Source organism: Carcharhinus amblyrhynchos, chromosome 21 (genome assembly GCF_965287045.1).
Source record: "Carcharhinus amblyrhynchos chromosome 21, sCarAmb.v2.hapA, whole genome shotgun sequence".
Lineage (NCBI taxonomy): Eukaryota > Metazoa > Chordata > Chondrichthyes > Carcharhiniformes > Carcharhinidae > Carcharhinus > Carcharhinus amblyrhynchos.
Genome location: NC_137344.1, coordinates 23,542,713 through 23,566,859, shown reverse-complemented (window position 1 = coordinate 23,566,859; position 24,147 = coordinate 23,542,713). Strand labels below are relative to the sequence as shown.

The 24,147-nt window shown below is 42.5% G+C and overlaps 1 protein-coding gene across 5 annotated transcripts in view; it reads right to left on the bottom strand.

Moving 5' to 3' along the window:
* The window catches only part of ttyh2 (tweety family member 2), a 114,290-nt gene that overhangs the window by 22,125 nt on the left and 68,018 nt on the right, over window positions 1-24,147 (bottom strand). For 2 of the 5 annotated variants that reach the window (XM_080208821.1, XM_080208822.1), the window contains one exon: window positions 11,221-11,293. In XM_080208821.1, coding sequence (XP_080064947.1) covers window positions 11,221-11,293 — 73 coding nt within the window. Of the gene's footprint in view, window positions 1-11,220; window positions 11,294-11,433; window positions 11,453-11,497; window positions 11,650-12,069; window positions 12,089-24,147 lie in introns of those variants that run through there. The other 3 variants (XM_080208824.1, XM_080208823.1, XM_080208825.1) reach the window with 3 other exon arrangements.

Below are 24,147 nucleotides of genomic sequence, written 5' to 3'. Positions count from 1 at the left end.
TGCTAACAATTGGGCTGTAATTTTCCAGTTGTTCCTGCTGATGATGCACACCCAACGCAGGTTTCCCAGTGGCGAAGGGGTACATTCAATGGGAAAGAAACACTGTCAATGGCAGGATCAGAAGATCCTGTCGTCAGCCAATGGTGGGCCATCTCTGTAAAACATGCAGCCTGTTGCACAGAAACCCCCACCCATGGTATCAAAGTTCCCTCAATAAACAAGTGATCCCAAGGTTTGGTGCAAAGGACCAAGGGCAGAATTATCCCATTTTGAGACCAAGTTGGTGGTGGGTGGTTCTGGCAGTGCCTGTCCCAATGCCAGAACGCCAGGATCCCAGTGCCAGATCCTGTGCTTGGAACCTTGTTAATTATGCACAAGCACTTTCCCCTCAGTCAGCAGGTGGGCCATCAGCTGGCAGGTTCAAAGGTCCTGACACCACAATGAAATACCAGTTCAACACATTCACATCAATCTCTCCAGCCCAGCTGTCTTCACCAGACCGTGCAGGACGTCAGCAACCCAGAGAGAAGGCTTGCAGCCACAAGAAGAAATCTGCCCCTCGATTCAACTACACCCCCCCCCCCAAAGTTGTTGCGCTCCCCCTCAAAATCTCTGAGGACTGCCTTGTGCACGCTGCTCATTAAGAATTGAATCTGATGCCGACGTAATTTCCTGCTGGTATGAGGCAAGATTGAAAGGCCTGATGGGATGCTGGCAGGAAGCTGTTTTAATCAGCATTCATGAAATGCAAATACTGTCTGTGTCACCTGCCAATGGGAAAAGTGACCATTAACCTGTTGGCCATTAACCCGCCATTAGGAGAATTGCAACACGATTTCATGCTGGTGGGTTTCCAACTTTTTGCTTCTTGCCGGCTTCTCCGCACCTGCCCAGAATCAAACGTACCACAGGTTGGGAGAATTCTGCCCTGTGGTGGGATTTTCCAGTCCTGCCAGTGACTGGCATCATCACAGACAGGAGCAGAAAATTTGGAGAGTTGGCCAAATTTTCCTGACCCGCCCACGACAATGCGTGCCACTGACGGGATTGGAAAATCCCAGCCTATATGATGGGAAATTGCCTTTGATTTGTCACTTTGAGTCAGAAACAACAGCAGCATCTTTTTATTAAAATATCCCAAGGTGCTTCACAGCAGTGAGATAAAATTGAGACCGAGTCAAAGATGGAGACATCAGAACAGGTGGCTAAAGCTTGGCAAAGAAAATGTAGATTTTAAAGGGAGATAGATGGAGAGATAATGAGCGTTGGGGTGAAAAGTCCAGATCTTAGATTGTAAACAATTGAAGGCCTACCCAATTAATACTTGGGCTAAGGTATTTGGAATTCATGAGAACTCAGAGGGAAGAAATCAATATCATAACAAAAATGAAACTCGCTAAGTCCCAGAGGACCATAGATTGCCCTCCCCCTTTTTGAAAAGAAGAGCTGGCTGGTAGAGATTTAACTTGAGGCTCACTATTTCTTAGGCAAGAGGCAAGGGTGAGAAGGCAGAGCCCTCATGAATCAGCACAGCGGGCCTAGGAATTGAACCCAGGCTGTTGATGTTGCTCTGCATCATGAACCAGTCCCCAACTGAGCTAACCCATCCCCTTACAACTGAACAGCAGTAAAATAAGAGTTATTTCAGAATGTCTTGACTTGTATTCTCAGAAGACACTTGATAAAGTTCTATAGGTAATACTTTCAGACGAGGTTAGGATTCAAAAAATTAACAAGTTAGCCAGCTGGATTAAAGACAACTGGAATTGAAAGCCAAAAGTCAATGAAATATGGAAAACCCCACCTGTTAAACTGAAGTGAAATCCCAAGGGATTAAAATATGGCTAACTATTTAACCACATTGCCTGTTTTTAACCTTCATTGTAAGCGGGGGAAAAAGGTCTTCGAAGCAATGTTGGGCAAGTGTGCGAAAGGCAGCAGATGACAGAATATCGATGATATGAGACTGGGTGAACATGTTGAGTTTAGCTCATTCTTGATGTACTTATGCAGACCACATTGTCAAGAGACTAAAATGCTTTTTCTGGCCTCAGCCAGCCAATACTTTGCTTGTTCATCCTTCAGCTTGAATCAATCAGGGAAACATCTGCAGACCTCATTTTAAAACTGAATTACAGTGTCATTAGATAGTTCCAAAAACCAGAGAATTGATCTTTTGTGAATCCATATTCTAATGTTGAAAGTGCTAGGATTTATCTTTCCATTTTAATATCTATAATCTATTTTCCATTACCTTTCTTAATTATATATACAAAATGAAGTGTTATGGAGTTATTCTTGCTCTACAAAGGCAATTGTAGGTAGCAGTGCTGTGTTATCTTGATCTTACTGTAGATTATGGTATATCATCAACCTTTGAAGCCTCCAAATGTAGGAATGGGCAGTGGCACTTGACATTTGCCCAATATAAAATGTGAACTGTCAGTGTGAGTGTTCCCAGTTTTGAAATGTGAAAGTAAACATAATGACAATTTGTATTATTTGGTATGGTTTATTGAATGAATCATCCATACAATGATACCTTAAACGAAGAATAAAGCATTTTAAAACTGTCAAATGCATTGTTTGTAGCAGAGAACTTAAAATGTTCTCCAAATTCATTCTGAGTCACTTTGGCAATGGCATCATTAAGGGGATCCCAACCTGGAATTGGCACTTTTCCTTTTGGAATTGCCCCCACCATTCCTTTGCCCCCAACCCCACAACAAATTGTCTTCCTCTTCATTGGATATATGCAGATATTCCATATTCCACCAGATGATAATTGGCACATTTGTAGTATCCTACGATTTGATAATGAAACCACGAGCTGTATCAAGCGGGGCACCACGCAGATTTTCATTCTGTGAGGTTATTTTCTCCATTAACCATCCATCTGTTCCATTCACCACAAACATTACTCTTCACTGTCTTGTGGAGACACACATCCAAAGACTGAACTATGGATGTTAGATTCCTTGACATATCAACAATGTGGGTGCTATTTCTTCACTAGCATATTTTGATCGTACTATTTATGTTGGACCTGAAGATGTCCCACACTAAAAAGCTCTTTATTTATATAAGCAAACAGGATACTTATTCCACACATTACCGATCCATAATTTCATTCTGTCCTCAACTATTGTCATGGGCATGCACAGAAATGCCTGCAGGAAAGTTGATGTATGTGCGGGTGACAACACATGCGTGCACACACACATACAAAGTAGCTACACCAAATGGCTCTTCGTCTGAAATTTTTGCTGGACACACTAATTTGGCCTGTTTAAGTGCATATACACGCAATGCATTTCTGTTGAAGATGGAACCATTCTGGCAAATGTTTTCCACACACAGACTGGTGGTGGGTTTCTTGTTCTCATGACACATTTGGTCTTGGGCATCTTCTTCATGGCAGATTCCTTTTTTCTTCTTGCACCAGTTTTTCACTAACAGTGAATTCCCTTGCTGCAGCAATTTATTTGACAAGTTTGCAAACATCACAATTTTTAGCTTGACAGCAATTTGATACTTCATTCTTTTCACTGGAGGACCCATTTCTGCTCATCACTCACCATTCCGTGCACATTCTGCTTTGTGGGGGCATGTCTTAAACCTCCAGGCATCTTTTTTATGACACAGCCCACTGCCTCCTTGAAGCCATGCATTGGCCTACAGTACAAGGCAAGTAAAGTACATTGTTTTGTGGTGAAAAGTTGAGGTTATTAATGCTGGTTTAGCAATTTGTAAAGATGACGCAGACACTGAGCATATGCAAAAAGCATGACTTTTTTGGTGCTAAAACATGGGGTTGTCTTATATGCTACTTATACATTGCAATCTGTGGTACCTAAGATGATTTTTTTTAAGTTTTAAGGACATGGGAAATATCTATACATTTAATATCTGTATATAGCATACACTTCCTGTCTATAAATCCTAATTTTTGTGTCAAAAGTTTGATTCGCAAATCTAATACTGAAACAGCCCATTGGATACTTATAATTGGCATTAGTATAATATTTACAATATTCAGAAAGGAATTGGACAGGGAGGAAAGTGAAGAAAGAAAAGAAGGAAAGAAAGAATAGGAGGAAGAAAAGGCAAGAATGGAAAAATCCCAATCTATAAATCTCAGCAGAAAGCAACATCATCCTGCATATGACATTTTCAAAACCTGCTTTACAGATTACAAAAATAGGTTCTTCTGCTAGAAACTATGTCCATTTCTAACAGCTGTAAAGAGTCGATCAGCGGCTTAAATTGAACCAGATTGAGCCAAATTAATGTGAACAGACAACTAAGGGAATTAAAAGGGGAGAATGAATTATTTAAAAAAAAATTATCTTATGGAAGCGCTGAAGTAAACTGATTCACCCAACACTTAATGAACAGGTCTGGCGTTGCTGTGCATTTAGAGAATATAATGGCATCACATAATAATCCTGCTAAGTGTTGGAAGATCCAAAGACAGCAGAAATGTCAATCAAATTGGAAGATTTTGACTAAACACAACATGGTTTCAATCAATCAGTTGACTTCAGCTACTGCCAGTAATCTGTTTACCAGATTTAGCAGCTGACAGGGCTGTAGATGGGGGAATGGAATAACTAAAAGGGAATCATTTTGTATCTATATGGAAAATTTCAAGCAATATTAAAGGACTTTAACCAAATAAATATGCCCATGTTAACCACCTGCTACTGACCGAAATATTCTTTCAGTGCTCATTTACCCTAAGTGAATGGCACAGAAATGTCAATTTGTCCAAAAGCATTTTGAATAAATCCATAATTTAGCACTTAGTGCTTCACCACTATGGAACCTTGAATTAGATCCTCTGTCTGCAGTGCTGGTACATTAGGCAGAATGCCCACTTATGTAATGTAGAATATGTTCAGCTAATTAAGTGAACTGGGAATATATGGATATGATTCACCTTTAGTCAGTATTTAGGTTGTTCTTCCAGTTTATTGTATTTATGTATTTCTACATGAATGAACAATGTAGTTATATGATTACCCTTTTGACCTTCTACAAATTTCCAACCTTAAAAACAATATTTGTTGCTGAATGTCATTTGGGACCAGATATAAAAGCGTAAAGATGTGCGGGTTAGGTGGCCATGCTAAATTGCCCCTTAGTGTCCGGGGATGAGTAGGTTAGAGGATTAGTGAGATAAATATATGGGATTACAGGAATAGAGCCTATGTTGTCGGTGCAGACTCGATGGACCGAATGGTCTCCTTCTGCACTGCAGGGTTTCTATGATTCTATATACTCCAAGAACAAGGAAACCCTGAAACCTATTGTGAATGGTGTTGAAAGGTGGAAATTTATCCACTCTTGAAAGAATCCACTCTTTGGGGAGACAGTGGCCTAGTAATCCAGAGACCTGGGGTAATCCTCTGGGGACCCAGACTTGAATCCCACTATGGCAGATAATGGGATTTGAATTAAATTTTTAAAATCCGTAATTATAAGTCCAATGATGACCATTGTTGTAAAAACCCATCTGGTTCACAAATGTCCTTTAGGGAAGGAAATCAGCTGCCCTGATGTGGTCTGGCCTACATATGACTCCAGACCCAATGTGGTTGAATCTTAAATGCTCTCTGAGATGACCTAGCAAGCCACTCAGTTCAAGGGCAATTTGGAATGGACAATAAGAGCTGGCCCAGCCAGCAATGCCCACATCCCATGACAGAATTTGAAAAAATTGTTGGCAACTTATAACTTGCAAGATCTGGGAAAATATTCGCTTTTTTAATTAACACCAGATAAGCAGTAAGATCACAAGAAAGAAATTACATGCATACTGCTACCCATACATAATGGTTTCATTATGTTGAATGATTGAAATAGGCAATGAATTTTCAAGCATCAGAGCTAACAAATGGTTTTAACCTCGTGAAAGTTGACATGTGTGTGTGTGGCTTGACATTGAGAATCCTGTCTGATTGGAATACATCTGGCAAAAACACACCGTGTGTTAACAAGGAAACTGGTAGTTGCCAGCAGCCTAAGAACACCACAAACACACTCTGTTCCATATCTGGAGGTAAAAGGGGCAATGCTTCCACTGCAGAATCCACACCCACAAAGCTTGTCAGTTTGTCTCTGCCTTCAACTCTTCATTTCCTTTCTACATGCTTTCTCTCTTTCCCTTGCTCCTTTACTTTCCCTTCACCTTTTTTTAAACTTTTCTACGCGTGGTGCTCCCTTTGCATGGTAGTATGGACAGCAGAAGACCAAAGCATGCAGGCTTAGGTGTTAGGCTAAGTGGGCAGTACGACAGCACAGTAGTTAGCACTACCGTTTCTCAGCGCCAGAGACCTGGGTTCAATTCCCAACTTGGGACACTGTCTGTGTGGAGTTTGCACGTTCTCCCTGTGTCTGCGTGGGTTTCCTCCAGGTGCTCTGGTTTCTTCCCACATTCTGAAATACGTGCTGGTTTGGTGTGTTGACCCGAATAGGCGCCAGACTGTGATGATTAGGGGAATTTCACAGTAATTTCATTGCAGTGTTAATGTAAGCCTTACTTGTGACTAGTAAATAAACCTTAAAATTTTAAGTTACAGGCAACAGTAGGCGCAACTCAGTCGGAAGAAAGCAGCAGCATCAGGAACTAGGGAAGTGGACAGACAAGAAGCAGCTGGCAAGTCTTAAACATGTTGGGAAAGGCTGCCACTAATGTTGCTAGATCTTTGGGACTGGGTCCAAAATCCCTCGATTGGTGGCCGACTATCAGGGGCAGGGCTGCTCGTATTTTCAAACATAGCCTTTCAGAGCCCGGGGCAGTCAGTTGCTCCAAATTTAATTTCCCTTCCACTCCCACAACTACAACGAAGCCACTGATAAAATGAGCGCTAATATTTAAAAAACACACTTCTGGAAAGACAAGCATCAAAATGAAAGTTTATCTGCCACTGGGATAAATAAATATCGAAACAGAATATACGAAATTGCAGGTAGAACTGTCAGCTTTGACATGCATCTCTTGCTTCAAGCAGTTACACAATATTTATAGCTCAATAAAAGGCCATTTGGCCAAATAGGTGTCTGCTGGTGTTTCAACTTCAATCAAGCCTCTTCCCACCTTTCTTTATTTCGTCCCATCAACATATATTTCTCTTTTCTCTCTCATGCCTGTATATTTAATTTCCCTTTAAAATGCATTTATTCCCTCTGAGTCACAAGAACAAAAGAACAAAGAACAGTACAGCATAGGAACCAGGCCCTTCGGCCCTCCAAGCCTGTGCCGCTCATTGGTCCAACTAGACCATTCGTTTGTATCCCTCCATTCCCAGTCTGCTCATGTGACTATCCAGGTAAATCTTAAACGCTCCCAGCGTGTCCACCTCCACCACCCTACTTGGCAGTGCGTTCCAGGCCCCCACCAGCCTTTGTGTAAAATACGTCCTTCTGATATCTGAGTTAAACCTCGTCCCTCTCACCTTGAGCCTGTGACCCAATGTGATCGTCACCTCTGACCTGGGAAAAAGCTTCCCACTGTTCACCCTATCTATACCCTTCATAATTTTGTACACCTCCATTAGGTCTCCCCTCATTCTCCATCTTTCCAGGGAGAACAACCCCAGTTTAGCCAATCTCTCCTCATAGCTAAGACACTCCATACCAGGCAACATCCTGGTAAATGTCCTTTGCACTCTCTTCAAAGCCTCCACGTCCTTCTGGTAGTGTGGTGACCAGAACTGGACAAAGTACTCCAAATGTGGCCTAACCAACGTTCTATACAGCTGCAACATCAGACTCCAGTTTTTATTCTCTATACCCCATCCTATAAAGGCAAGCATGCCATATGCCTTCTTCACCACCTTCTCCACCTGTGCTGCCACCTTCAAGGATTTGTGGACTTGCACACCTAGGTCCCTCTGTGTTTCTATACTCTTGATGGTTCTAAGGTTCCAGGTTGAAGCCCTACTCCAGGACTTGAGCGCAAAAATCAAAGATGACACTCCAGTGCAATACTGTGGGCATGCTGCACTGAATTTTGGATGACGTGTTAAGCCAAGGCCCCACTGCTTGCGTGGGTGCATGTAAAGGACGCCATGGTGCTATTTTGAAAAGGAGCAGGGGAGTCCAGGCTGGTACTTATCCTTCAATCAATATAAAAAGCAGATTATCTGGTTAGCATTATTGCTGATTGAGAGAGTTTGCTGTGGGCAAATTGGTTACATTTCAAAAAATACTTCAATAAAAAGTATTTAATTGGCTGCCAAATGTTTTGAACTAGTAAGTGCTCATGAAAAGTGTTACATAAATACACAGCTTTTTCTCCCTCTTGATTCTCCTCAACTAGTTCTTGCAGTAGCAAGGTCTGCAAAGTTCCTAAATTGTTTATTCGACTTACTATGATTTAGTTACTACTAATTATTTTGGCTGTAATGTGTCTGCTCTCTCAATCTAGGGCTTGAAGTGTTGTTAATTCCTGAAATTGATCCGAATAAACCTCATGTACAAAGGAGGTAACTAGGCTGTCAAATCAATAAATGATAGTGACCTCTTCTCAACTCCTCTCCTCCAGACACTGCAAACTGTGCTAAAGGCACAATAGCACTTTGCTCCAGTTGTCAGTCTCCATTTGTGACTGGACAGTTGGTTCCAGCAAGTTGTTTGATTGCAAAGTACATCACAGTCAAATTAAATTCTCATCAGATGTGCACATACGTGAAATTCCAGATGGTAGTGAGTTGTGACTAGGAGCATGCAACAAGATCAAATTCTCTCCTCTTGAATCTGGCTATGTATTTGCTACCTTAGATAAGTTACCACTGGTTTGTTTTTATTTCCTGTATTTGTTTTTAACAAAGAAACCAAGAGCAGTGAAGCTCTGCCATAAAACCAAGCGACTTGAACCATGCAAAACCAGGTCATCCCTGGCTTTGATCTGTGGCCCGTATTTAGCTCGCCAATTTCAGCATTTAAGTATCACTTCCACTGACTGCATTCCACTCAGAATGGCACTAAAACTCCCCCCCCGCTTAAAATCTTCGCCACAGACATACTTAAGTTAGAACAACACATCGTGTGAAAGGACTTGAATCTGATTTTCATCTGAAGTGCATTTTCTTCTGAGGGTTTAAATTTCACATACAATACTCTCCAAAAGCACTAGATGTATTGTAATCTGAACGTTTATCAAATTCACTTAAAGCAATAATCAGTGCATCAAAGGGAGACAATAATCAACCACTTCTGGTGCCTTACTAACAGCTTCTGCATACTAAGTTAACTGCTGACTCATTTTGCAGGGGGCTTGGGAAAAAGGAGACCAATAAATATTTCCAATTTAACACATACAGTTTGCTGAATAGTACTTACAATACTTGCGAGGTGAAAAGGAGACAAGGCATTCCATTCAAGGTGGGGCAGAGAGCCAAACGTTAAGAAGCAACCACGTTCAGCTTTTGAACAGTTTCTGGCTTCAAAGCAATAGCCAGGATTTGATGAGGGAAGGCAGAAGGACCCTGCTGCATGGAACTAACTAATTGGAAATGTACAACTGTGTTCGTGACAGAGGTTGGGAGTAAAGGCTTTTACTTAAATTGCCCTGTCCACTCCAAGGGAATTCTGCATTGCATTGTCTACAAAGTGTTAAACCAAGCTGTGTCCTTTCAAGATAAATAGAAAAGATCCCATTGTAATATGGGCAGCATACTGCCTCACAGTGCCAGGGACCCGGGTTTGATTCCCAGCTTGCATCACTGTCTGTGTGGAGTCTGCATGTTCTCCCTGTGCCTGCATGGGTTTCCTCTGAGTGCTCTGGTTTCTTCCCACAGTCTGAAAGACATGCTGGTTAGGTGCACTGACCATGGTAAAATTCTCCCTCAGTGTACCCGAACAGGTGCCCAAGTGTGGGCAATTTCACAGTAACTTCATTGCAGTGTTAATGTAAGCCTACTCGTGATACTAATAAGTCAATTTAAACTTAAGAGGTGGTGGTGGAGGAGGACGATGATGAGGACACAATCCCAGTATACATTCTTCCCACAAACCACACCTCTATAATCTGATTTAACTGCTCCATCATCTCATTCAGTGTCTTTGGAATCTTGCTCAGTGCAAACTAACTGCAATGTTTGACTACATGGTTGCACTTTAAAAGCATTTTATTAGCTGTGAGATTGATGTTTTTTAGTATTCTAAGAATGAAGTAATGGTGTTATACAAATCTAAGTCCTTCTTCTTCCACAGAACCTCCAAGCTTAAAATCCTGCAGCCCAGCAAGCCCACCATAGTTAAAATTTGTGATTAAGCCAAATCCTAATATTGGGATCGACAGTGGGTTCCAATTCTGTTTGAGCAGCAGCTAGCAATTAACGTACAGGGGGTGCAGACGCCTATCAGCTAAAGTGCATTTCTTCTGCTCTCTGGCAGAAGGTCTGCTGAAATAACAAAATGCATTGGTTTTAATCTTCCAAAATTCTCTAGATCCTGGAAAGATCCCCGTGGATTGGAAAACTGTCAATAGTTCTATTCGAGAGGAGGGAGACAGAAATCAGTAGACTAGGATTAAGGGTTATGGGGAGAGGGCGGGAATGTGGAACTGAGCCACGACAGATCAGCCATGATCTTATTGAATGGCGGGGCAGGCTCGAAGGGCTAGTTGGCCTACTCCTGCTCCTATTTCTTATGTTCTTATGTTCTTATCACCCCTGGCATTGTTGCTGCTATCCTTGCTGCTCCACTCTCCCTGGCATGCCACACTAACTCTCTTGATGGCTACCAGAGAAAGCCAACACTGAACTCACACTTGCTTATTGCTCCCTTTAACTGAGTGAGTATCTGAAACGCAGTGGATGTTTGTGCACCATTAGTGATATTAAAAAACACTCACAAACCTGCTGTCAATTTGCCAAATAATTGCCGTAATTACCTCCCATCACATCCATGGGCAAAGTCTTCCCACCATACCAACTGCCTTCAGAAAAATGTGGAAACCATGTTCGGATAGCAGAATTCTGGTCCCAATTTTATGCCTCCTCATCCATATCCCAAAGCCCATTCCTACAGGACCTGGAAAATTCCAAGTTTTGATCCCAAGGAAAGCATAACATGCCCTAATACCTATACCCTGAGTTTCTATAAATGTTGTGATGCTTTACACATGCAATTTTCTAAAACAAAGTCAGTTGTTCATTTGATAGAAATACATATAGCAGGAAAGGTCACCATGAGTGTTCTGTCACTTACCACAGCTGCAGCGGTATCCAGACCCAGGGACCCCCAGCTAAGGATTAAAGTCAGGACCCCACTGATAATCACTCTGCAAAGAAAATGTAAATGTAATGAGTTTCAAATAGAACAAAACAACGGTTAAGGATTTAACTTTAGTTCCTCAATGTTACAGGACATTAACAACTGAAGCCAAATTCCATGTTTAATGTTGAAGAGAAGTTACTTTACACAGCACAAAATATTATTAGCAGGCTTCTGCTTTAGACTCAAAACTTTCAGAATAAAGAATGACCATTGAGCCCTTCACTCCTGTGCTGGCTCATTCTCAAGATATTTCCTCATACACTTAAACATTTAATCCAATTTAGTAGTATAACGTCGATCTACATGTCAAAGAACATTTGAATTAGCAGATAACAGAAAGTCTATTGTGGATTGACCGGGTGTTTCCCCAGACAACTTGGTGAATTGTTCACGAGGAGCTGTACTTTGTACAGGGCAGGAATTGCGCAAGTTTGATCTTCTGACCTGTTGTCAGTCAGGACAACTGGCTGGGGGAGGGGGAAACAAAATCTGTCAGCGTTCCTTTCCTGGCTGCCACATACCTCCCCACAGCTGCTGGAGGCATCCACTGACATTTGGATTTTCTCAAGCCATTAGCGAGTTCTGAAAACACAGGAACTCTATTTCCACGAACAAGTTTCCCTATAACCTAAAATCCATTGTTTTACACATACCATGAGTGACGAAGCATATCACAGAACCATTAATCACCCATAGCCAGATTATACTACACCAAAGACCACACGGTAAATACTACAATATAAAGTTAAAAGTTTATTTATTAGTCACACGTATGCTTACATTAACACTGCAATGAAGTTACTGTGTAAATCCTCTAGTCCCCACACTTCAGCACCTATTCTGGTACACTGAGGGAGAACTTAGCATGGCCAATCCACCTAACCTGCACATCTTTGGACTGTGGGAGGAAACCGGAACACCCAGAGGAAACCCACGCAGACAGAGAGAATGTGCAAACTCCACATGACCAAGCTGGGAATTGAACCCAGGTCCCTGGTGTTGTGAGGCAACAGTACTAACCAATGTGCCATCAAATGCAATATGCCAAAATGCGACAAAATCATCAGGCCAAAGTGGAAGATTAAAACTATATAGATTTGCTTTTAATTCAGTTTATAAGTAAAGCAAAAATGCCCAGCAAGTTGTCTATGGTAGAAATTATTGAAAGAAAATAGGGCCACCAAGAAATCTAAGTATCTTCTTTATGCTGCATTTGTTAAACTGGATTGGGAAGAAACAGACTTCTAGCGGTTTCCCAAGATAGTGGATGCATATGGGTACTGCAACTGCTGTCCTCTGTACAAAGCCTGCTTATTCATTAGGCTGAACTGAAATGGAAATGAAGGTCAGCAGCTAGGTTATTTGTGTTAAACGAAGCCTGGATGTGTACCCAGGGAATTAAATTATCAGACTTCCATTAATCTGCATTTGTTATAGTTCAATAACTGGATTCAATGTGGTCTCAAACTCTGCTTCTAAACACTTCCAAAGTGACAACTGTCGTTGACCGGAGATTACAGAATTATATCTGAATCACAGTCAAATAGTTCAATGCACATAAAATAGGAAAATACTATGGATACATTTCAGAAGTCCCAATCTGGTCTCAATTTCATGACAAATGTTCTGATTCTTAACTGAAAATTCTGTCATCTTTACCCTCTCCCACTCAAATCTTAACTTTCTCTTGGACAGGGCCTGTTTAAGTGATACCTTTGATGATTCAGAAAACTAGCTTTCAAAAGAATTCTTGTACAGTATCAGGCACGTGCTTTTAACTCCATGTTAGAGAGACCAACAGCATGAATCAGGGCCATTGCACTTCAACCGACTTTTCCCAGATAAAACTGCTCCGAGGCTTCCTTTGATGAAATCAGATATTACAGCCATTTGAAACTGGAAAAACTGCAACCTATTATCTGCAATAAAATCAAATGAATCTCAAGTCAATTATTCATATATTGACACAGCAAAGTATTTGTTTCGACTTCCAATTATTGCCCAGTGGTGGGTAAATCCAGAAAGCAACACAAGCAACGGTTATGAAAGGTATATTAGGATGATAATCATTATCTGTCAGATTATCCGAGGACAATCCTTCCTCTCACCCACACACAAAATAGTCATGCCACGGCAGAGTCAAAAACTTAATTTAGTGAATCGTCAGTTCTGTTCGGAAGGTGAAGGAATAATAATTTTCAGACAGATTGGAAAGATGCAGCATTATTTTTAAAACATCAGATCAGAGTTCCTTTTGGTGTTGGTCATTAGCTTTATTTTTGCAAATAGTAATGATTCGCTAAAAATAAGCAGCATGGCTAGGTTTAGAAAATTCTGGTTAAAACCTTCCATTCTTATTTGTCACCCCAAGGCACTGGTAACCAAGAACATGTTCTCTATATACTAATGCATGTGACAATAATAATAAGAACATTTTGATTCGATTTATTTATATTTTCTGAAGTGAGTAGAGGAAGACACAATTCTCCAGAATTTCTCAGGTGCTATAACAAAACCTCTGTAATTCCCACACTCTTAGCAGTTGCATATAATACAGCACATCTCCATGGCGAACAGCAGCTGAACGTCACTTATGCACAAAATAAAAACTCTATTGTTGAAACATTTGTATAGTGTTGACTAGTGAAATTGTGTCGCAAAGCACAGCGCCACAGCAGCAGGGCACGGAGGCTTGGTCCCACTGCCCACCTCACAATGCCACTAAGCTCACAAATCCAGCTGGCCTGCTTGTCATGCACTTAAGGAGCTTTTATTTCTATCTGTAATAAACTCCAGTCTGGAGAGCAGCAGGTTACTAACCTCCTGGTGGCACTCTCCCTTTCCATTTAATATTTCATCAAGCTTCAAATACACTGACTGGCACCATGGAGATACATATTCTGTGCACATTCACAGGTCCCCATTTTCATCTCAGCATTTATTTCACGCTAGTAGCAATATTATGTTATTCATATCAGGCTGCAAGATGTACTGAACCATCTCCAAACTTCAGATGGCCAGGAATAGGGAGTGGGTCTATTGACAGTTCATAAGATCCCTCAGAAAGAAATCAGGAGGTCGTTGGTCTTTAACCATCTCCAAGCAGACTGGGAGAGAACGGCATTTTCTATTAGCTGAGTTTATAGTAATGCGAAAGCATCTTTAGTGGCCTGTCAAAAGCACAGTGGTTAGCACTGTTGCCTCACAGCACCAGGGACCTGGGTTCAAGTCCTGGCTTCAGTCACTGTCTGTGCGGAGTTTGCATGTTCACCCCATGTCTGCGTGGGTTTCCTCAGGGTGCTCAGGTTTCTTCCCAGTCTGAAAGACGTACTGGTTAGGTGCATTGACCCTAACAGGCGCCAGAACGTAGCAATGAGGGGAATTTCACAGTAACTTTATGCAGTGTCAATATAAGCCTTATTTATAACTAATAAACTTTTTTTACTTTAAACTTTAAAAAGGTCTAAACTTGGATTCCTCATTCACCCTGAAGGCCACAGAATGCATTTAGGTCCAGTGACATAGAAGGAAACAGGACGGTAAAAATCATGCCATCCAATAAATTGCATTTTCTTTTAAATGATGAATAAGCAATATAACTCAGAATCTGAAAGCTTTACACAATAATCTTTTTAAATGTGTTGAACAGCATGAGGCTTGCTGTCGCAACCAAGTGCTGCTTCCCAAGTGAAATGGTGAAACTCCATTAGCCAGCTGAACCTCTTCACACAAGACTGCATTCTTATTATGTCTGTGTTTTGTATTGTTAGCAATGGAGTGCTATTTTAAAACTGTTTCGCAACAGTTACAACTTATAATTAAATTTGATGCTGGTTTCAACATAGATATAACTACCCAATTTCATGCAAATACATTGGATTTACAGCATAAAAACATGCCATTCTGTCTAACCAGTCCATGTCAGTGTTTATGCTTCACCTGAGCCACCCTCCTATCTTTCCTGATAAACCTAAAATCGTAACCTTCTATTCCTTTACCTCTCAAATACATCTTGGTAAATGTATCTATAATTTTCTCTTTAACAATTTACTGACTTCCACAATCTCACTACTGTCTGTGAAGAGGTTTCTTCCCAACTCCCTACTGAATTTTCTTGGTGACTTGGTTATCAGTTATTATGCTTTTCCCTGCAGAAGGAAACATTCTCGTTGCATCCTCCCTATTAACATCTGTCATAGTGTTAAAGGTCTCTATTAGGCCGTCTCCCAGCATTGATCCTTGTGTGGAACACCACTTTCCACCTCCTGTCACTCTGAATAACCGTTCTTTATCCCTACCCTCTGCTTTCAGTCTTGAAGCCAGGCAGTATTCTATTTTGCCACTTGTGCCTCAATTCCACTGCATTGTGTGACCTTATTCATTGGTCAATTATATACAAACATATGAAACAGGAGTAGACCATTTGGCCCATCAAGGCTGTTCCACTATTCAATAAGATCACAGCTGATCTGTTTGAGTTTCAAATTCCACATTCCCATTTACCCTGATAAGCCTCAATTCTCTTTGCCTAAGAAGAATCCATCTATCCCACCTTAAAAATATTCAATGACGCTGCCTCCACCAGCTTCTGAGGCAGAGAGTTCTAAAGTTGCATAACCCTCAGAGAAAGAAATTCTCCTCATCTCTGTCCTAAAAGGGTGATTCCTAATTTTAAAACAGTGCCCCCAGTTCTGGATTCACCCACCAGAGGTGACACCCTTTCCACACCCACCTTATCAAGACATTTTAGGACATCTTACAGTCACCTCTTACTGTTCTAAACCCTAGTAGAAACAAGCCCAATGTGTCCAATCTGCATGCGCAGTTCGAAAAAAATTTGAAAAAGCATGCCCGGGTCGGGAAAGAAAACAAAACAAAAGCAGACACAGAGTGGCTCTTTGACGCATATCATCTTCCTGGGGGGAGGGTGGGGAGGTCAGATGTATCTCTGGAGAGGGGGCTGATCACTGTCTGGTGGTAGGGGGGAGGCCCAATCACTCACTGATGGTGGGGGGAGAATCTCTGATGGGGGGGGGTGGAGGGCAGAGGTGTCTGCTACCACTCTGCGGGCAACCCGTCCTCCCCACTGGAGGAATGAATACCTCCTCCCTTTGGTGACAGTGTGACAATTCTCACCAACTAAATGAAGGCATGCTTCAATGAGCCTAAGCGCTAACATTTATCAATAAATTCAGTGATTCAATTTTTAAATGACATCTAGTATATATTTCTCATGTCTTATGTATATTAAAGCAATAGGAAATTAGGAGGGGGGATTCGTTCCTCCATTGGGGGGGGAGGGGTCACCCACAGAGTGGCAGTGGACCCCCCCTGCCCCCCCTCCACCAGAGATCCATCCAGCCACCCGCCCCCCCACCACCAGACAATGATCAGCCCTCTTGCCTCCCCCCCCAGACATACATGATCCGCCGCCCCCCCCAGAGGATGCTCTGTCCCACCTCCCTCCCCCAGAGGATGCTCTGACCCGCCTCCTCCTCCCCCTCAGAGGACGCTCTGACCTGCCTCCTCCTCCCCCCTCCCAGAAAACGCTCTGACCCGCCTCCTCCTCCCCCCTCCCAGAGAACGCTCTGACCTGCCTCCTCCTCCCCCCTCCCAGAGAACGCTCTGACCTGCCTCCTCCTCCCCCCTCCCAGAGGATGCTCTGACCCGCCTCCCGCCCCCACCACCCCCCCCCCCCCGCAAGGATACATTGATCTGCCTCCTGTCCCCCCGCTGAGGATGCTCTGACCCACCTCCTCGCCCTCCCCTCCCAGAGGATGATCTGGGTCAGAAAGCCATTGCAGGCTCTGAAGTCACTTTAGAGGTTCCCCTGCAAAATAAAAATTGGCTTTGGATTTTTATTTTGCAGGTCGCTCACAGCGCAGATCCAGAATGGACCAGAAGAAGGTAAAGTGGGATTTGGTGGGAGAGTTGGGCACGCGGTTCATTAAATTGATTTGAATGCATGCTAATGCATTTAAATCGTCGGGCCGCCCGATTCGGGTGCGGACTGGATCCTCACCCGATTCGGGTGTTGGTAAAGTCGGAATCTGCTCAGATTCAGGTGCAGGTCCGTTAAAGGCCTGCGCCCGAATTTACCGCAATTTCAAATCGGGCCCCACTGTGTGCAATTCTGATCACCCTATTATAGAAAGGATATTATTAAAATAAAAAGAGTGCAGACGAGATTTACTAGGATGCTACCGGGACTGGATGGATTGAGTTATAAGGAGAGGCTGGATAGACTGGGACTTTTTCCTCTGGAGTTTAGAAGGCTGAGGGGTGATCTTATCCCTACCCTCTGCTTTCAGTCTTGAAGCCAGTCAGCATTCCATTCTGCCAGAGGATAGTTACATGAGTACGATAGGGATATGGGCCAAATGCAGGTAATTGAGATTAGCTTAGGGGTGGCATGGACAAGTTGGGCTGAAGGGCCTGTTTCCATGCTGCATGACTCTATAAATGATAAAGAATGATTTGTAATGATTGCATTTCACCTGTTTCAATTGATCTGGAACTTCTCAATCTGGAAAACTAACAATGGAAAACTAAACTGGGACATGAGAAGATGACAAGGGGGTGAGCAGGAAGGGGAGAGGTTACACTCTGCCCAACACTCGTTACAATTTAGTCAAAGTTAATCAGTGCATTTGAATAATTATACACTATTCTATCAGACAAACAGAGTACAGATTTGCTCTCAAGAAAACAATCATAAACAGCTCAGCACCACCTTATCAAGGGCAATTAGGGATAAGCAATAAACGCTGGCCTAAAATAATTTCAGAGCACAATTTTAGCTACATTTTCACACTGCCAATATTTTCAAATGAGATATTAGAAACATAAAATAGACTGTAAATGTTTAAATTTGTCAAAGTGATCATATACTGCAGCATACAGCAAAGTTTTCCTGTTCCATCAATTATTAACTAAAACATGGGTAATTAGATTTTATAGCAGCTGCAATTGGTCAAAGGTCAGGACAGAAAATCGATAGCTACTACTCAGGCTGAGTAAAGAGAGACTGCTTTTCCAAGCCCTCCCGTGAATGAACTCAAACTTTATTTCTGATTTTCCCAAATGTCTAGAAATTTATAATCAGTATTTCAGTTTCATTACAGGGTGGGAACAAGGGAAGGGGGAACCAATTCACTCACAAGCACAAGTCTTGAGGATCTAAGTAAAGCTGCACCAATATGAACATGGCTCTGAGTAGCTCTGTCTGGCGGTGGATTGGAGAATTAGCACCACAGTTACTACTGTCCCTTTCAATGAAGTGGCGATGCTGGTGTTGGACTGGAGTGGTGCAATAAAAACTGATAAATAAAAAGGGGAAAATCACTTTGATACAGTTGTACTTATAGGTCCCCAAATAGTCAGTGAGAAATTGAGGAGCAAATATGTAAGGAGGTTACAGATAGCTCCAGAAAAATAGAGTGGTAATAGTAGGGAATTTTAACTTTAACATAAGAACATAAGAACATAAGAAATAGGAGCAGGAGTAGGCCATCTAGCCCTTCGAGCCTGCCCCGCCATTCAATAAGATCATGGCTGATCTGTCGTGGCTCAGTTCCACTTTCCCGCCCTCTCCCCATAACCCTTAATCCCCTCTCTTATCAAAAACCCATCAACCCGCTTCTTAAAAATATTTAGCGAGGCAGCCTCCACCACTTCAACGGGCAGAGAATTCCAGAGATTCACCACCCTTTGAGTGAAGAAGTTCCTCCTCAACTCCGTTCTAAACCGCCTCCCCTTTATCTTGAGGCTGTGCCCCCTAGTCCTACTGTCTTTTTTGAGCGGGAAGAGTCTCTCCACCTCTATCCTATCCATCCCATTCATCATCTTATACGTCTCAATGAGATCTCCCCTCATTCTTCTAAACTCTAACGAGTACAAGCCTAGTTTATTCAGCCTCTCCTCATAGCTCAACCCCCTCAACTCCGGTATCAGCCTAGTAAACCTCCTCTGCACTCCCTCCAGGGCCAAAATATCCTTGCGCAGGTGCGGCGCCCAAAACTGCACACAGTACTCCAGCTGCGGCCTCACCAATGCCCTATACAGCTGCAGCAAGACCTCCCTACTTTTATATTCAATCCCCCTCGCTATGAAGGCCAGCATCCCATTCGCCTTCCTGACCACCTGCTGCACCTGCAAGCTGGGTTTTTGCGATTCATGCACAAGGACCCCGAGGTCCCTCTGCACCGTCGCCTGCTGCAGTTTTTCGCCACGTAAGTAATAGTCCTTCCTACCATTCTTCCTACCAAAGTGGACCACCTCACACTTGCCAACTTTCCCAACATTGACTGGGACAGCCATAGTATCAGAGGGTTGGATGAAGAGAAATTTGTTGAGTGTATTCAGGAAGAATTTTTCATTCAGTATGTGGGTGGCCTGACTAGAGAGGGGGTAAAACTTGACCTCCTCCTGGGAAATAAGGAAGGGCAGGTGACAGAAGTGTTAGTGAGGGATTACTCTGCGACCAGTGACCATAATTCCACTAGTTTTGAGGTAGCTATGGAGAATGATAGCTTTGGTCCAAAAGTTAAAATTCTAAATTGGGACAAGGCCAATTTAGATGGTTTCAGGCAGGAACTTTCAAAAATTAATTGCGGTAGGCTTGTACTCGTTAGAGTTAGAGTTTAGAAGAATGAGGGGAGATCTCATTGAGACATATAAGATGATGAATGGGATGGATAGGATAGAGGTGGAGAGACTCTTCCCGCTCAGAAAGGACAGTAGGACTAGGGGGCACAGCCTCAAGATAAAGGGGGGGGGGGCGGTTTAGAACAGAGTTGAGGAGGAACTTCTTCACTCAAAGGGTGGTGAATCTCTGGAATTCTCTGCCCGTTGAGGTGGTGGAGGCTGCCTCGCTAAATATTTTTAAGACGCGGGTGGGGTTTTTGATAAGCGAGGGGATTAAGGGTTATGGGGAGAGGGCGGGAAAGTGGAACTGAGCCACGACAGATCAGCCATGATCTTACTGAATGGCGGGGCAGGCTTGAAGGGCTAGGTGGCCTACTCCTGCTCCTATTTCTTATGTTCTTATGTTCTTGTGAGTCTGTTGGCAGGCAAAGGGACATCTGGTAAGTGGGAGGCTTTCAAAAATGTATTAACCAGGGTTCAGGGTAAGCACATTCCTCTTAAAGTGAAGGGCAAGGCTGGTAGAAGTAGGGAATCCTGGATGACTTGGGATATTGAGGCCCTGGTCAAGATGAAAAAGGAGGTACATGATATGCATAGGCAGCTGGGATCGAGTGGATCCCTTGAAGAGTATAGAGAGAGAAATCAGGAGGGCAAAAAGGGGACACAAGATTCTTTTGATGGGATAAAGCAGGGATTCTACAAATACATAAAGGGCAAAAAAGTAACTAAGAGAGTAGGGCCTCTTAAGGATCAACAAGGTAATTTATGTGCTGATCCACAAGAGATGGGTGAGATCCTAAATGGATATTTCTCATAAGTATTTACTGTTGAGAAAGACATAGGTGCTGGGGAAATAAATAGTGATGTCTTGAGGAACGTACATATAACAGAGGTGGTGGTGCTGGAGGTCTTAAAGCACATCAAGGTAAATAAATCCCCAGGACCTAATGAAGTTATCCCAGGACGTTGTGGGAGGCTAGGGAGGAAATTGCTGGTCCCCAAGCAGAGATATTTGAATCATGAATAGGTGAGTTGCCTGAAGATTGAAGGGTGGCAAATATTGTGGCCTTTGTTTAAAAAGGGCTGCAGGGAAAAGCCTGGGAACTACAGGCCAGTGAGCCTCACATCTGTTGTGGGTAAGTTGTTAGAAGGTATTCTGGAGACAGGATCTACAAGCATTTAGAGATGCAAAGACTGATTAGGGACAGTCAGCATGACTTTGAGAGTGGAAAAGCATGTCTCACAAATTTGATTGAGTTTTTTGATGGAGTAACTAAGGAGTCGACGAGGGCAGTTCAGTTGATGTTGCCTACATGGACCTTAGCAAGGCCTTTGACAAGGTACCACATGGTAGGTGGTTGCATAAGGTTAAATCTCATGGCATCCACAGTGAGGTAGTCATTTGGATACAAAATTGGCTTGATGACAGAAGACAGAGGATGGTTCTTGAGGATTGTTTTTCAAACTGGAGGCCTGGGCCTCAGCGATTGATGTTGGATCCACTGTTTTTTGTCATTTATATTAATGATTTGGATGAGAATTTAGGAGGCGTAGGTAGTCAGTTTGCAGATGACACTATGATTAGTGGCATATTGGATAGTAAAGGTTACCTAGGATAGCAACAGGATCTTGTTCAATTGAGCCAGTGGGCTGACAAATGGCAGATGGAGTTTAATTTAGATAAATGCAGGCTGATGCATTTTGGTACATCAAATCAGGGCAGGATTTACTCAGTTAATGGTAGGGCGTTGGGGAGAGTTAAGATCTAGGGGTACAGGTTCATAGCTCCTTTAAAGTGGAGTCACAGGTGGACAGAGTGGTGAAGAAAGCATTCAGCATGCTTGGTTTCATTGGTCAAAACATTGAATACAGGACTTGGGACGTCTTGTTGAAGTTGTACAAGAGATTGGTAAGGCCACATTTGGAATTCTGTAAAAAAGATGCAAAAAAGATTTACTAGCTGGCTACCGGGAGTCGATGGTTTGAGTTATAAGAAGCGGTTGGATGGACTGGGACATTTTTCTTCTGGAGTATAGGAGGCTGAGGGGTGATTGCATATAAAATAATAAAGTGCACAGATTAGCGAGATAGTCAATATCTTTTCTCAAAGGTAGGGGAGTCTAAAACTAGATGGCATAGCTTTAAGGTGAGAGGGGAGAGGTACAAAAGGATCCAGAAGGGCAGTTCTTTCACACACAGGGTGGTGAGTGTCTGGAACAAGCTGCCAGAGGTAGTAGTAGAGGCGGGTAGAATTTTATCTTAAAAAGTGTTCAGACAGTTACATGGGTAAGATGGCTATAGAGGGATCTAGGCCAAACATGTGCAATTGGGACTAGCTTAGTGGTTAACAAAAAAGGGGCGGCATGGGCAAGTTGGGCCAAAGGACCTGTTTCCATGCTGTCAATCTCTATGACTCTAAGAAGTCTCACAGCACCAGGTTAAAGTCCGACACGTTTATTTTGAATCACGAGCTTTCAGAGTGCTGCTCCTTCATCACAGAGTGAAGAGGTAGGTTCACAAACATGGCATGTATAGACAAAGACACAATTGCAAAATACCTTGCAATCATACAATTGTGTCTCTGTCCATATACGCTGTGCTTATGAATCCATCTCTCCACTCACCTATGAGCGAGCAGTGCTCCGGAAGCTCAATGAAGATAAAGAGATAAGATCAGCATTTTCCCCAGCGTGTTCACAAAGTAAATCAAACTTATTTTGAAATAAGAAACTCTTTCAAAAAGGACGTGCTCAAAACCAGATAACCTGTAATTTTCTCCCCTGCTGAGTTGATCATCTTTCTGCTTTCACCATTTTCTGCTTTCATTTCAGATTTCCAGCAAGCATCAAAGTTGATCCTGGTTGGGGACAGAGTCCCAAGCAAAAACAAGTTTCAATCTGCATGGCATAGCTGACTGCATATTGCGGTTTACAGCAGGTTACATTTCCAGGAAATCACTCGTCATATCATTTCCAAGAAAAACCATCAGTGGCAACGTTAAGGTGAAAGGTAACACAAAAGTTAATGATAACTGGTACAACAGGTAACAGGAAATGAAAGGGTGCTGCTAACACGTAGCCTTGTTTCTTAGAAGGGTACTTTGGACACTTGCTCCACATCATTTACCATAAAAAACATTATTTTAGGTTGTATCACAGTTTGATATGGCTTCTGCTCTGACCAAGATCTCAAGAAACTACAAAAGGTCATGAACGCAAACCAGCCTCCCATCCATTGACACTGTCTACCCTTCCCATGCCTCAGAAAAGCAGCCATCATAATTAAAGACCTCACGTACCCCAGACATACTCTATTCCACCTTCTTCCATTGGGAAAAAGATACAAATGTCTAGGCCACGTACCAACCAACTCAAGAACAGCTTCTTCCCTGCTATCATCAGGCTTTTGAATGGACCTACCTCGCATTAATTTGATCTTTCTCTACACTCTAGCTACAACACAACAGTACATTCTGCACCCTCTCTCATTTCCTTCTCTATGAACGGTATGCTTTGTCTGTATAACATGCAAGAAACAATACTTTTCACTGTATGCTAAATACATGTGACAATAATAAATCAAATCAAAATTAATCACCACGTTAGTTTCTAGCTCTTCAGCCTTTTGATGTCAGGTCAAGCCCAAGATGGGGTGCAATGCATTATCTTGTCAGCTTGGATTTTATTTGTCTCCTTTATGGGGACCTTGAATTGGATTCAATTGGAATTTGAATTTGGTTTTTGGAGCAAGCAAGGAATGTAATTAGATTTGCCCAGTCCATTCTGAGCATTGGCTTTGTAACTTTAAGGATGAAGTAAATAATTTTAAAAATTGATTCCTAGTATTTCTACGATCTTTCCCTTTTTATCTCACAGGGATGAGGTTATCATGCAAAAATTACTTATGTCATTCCACAGGTTAGAAAGTCAGTGGTATAATGGGCAGCATCCCTGCCTCTGAGCCGCTGGCTCCAGGTTTAAGTTTCACCCGGGACCTGATGACCATATGTTCATAATGTGGCCAAAAGAGGTTGAGTGGCGACAGACGAGCAATCTGTTCCAGGAAATTTGAGCTATGTACGTGCTTTCTCCACCTTGTGTGGGCGCTGGAAGAGATTGTGATGATTACTTTATCGGCGAATTAGAAAAAAAAATTCCAACACAAATTACTTAATGCAACTTTTCACCTTGGCCAATGGATTTCATTTTTAAA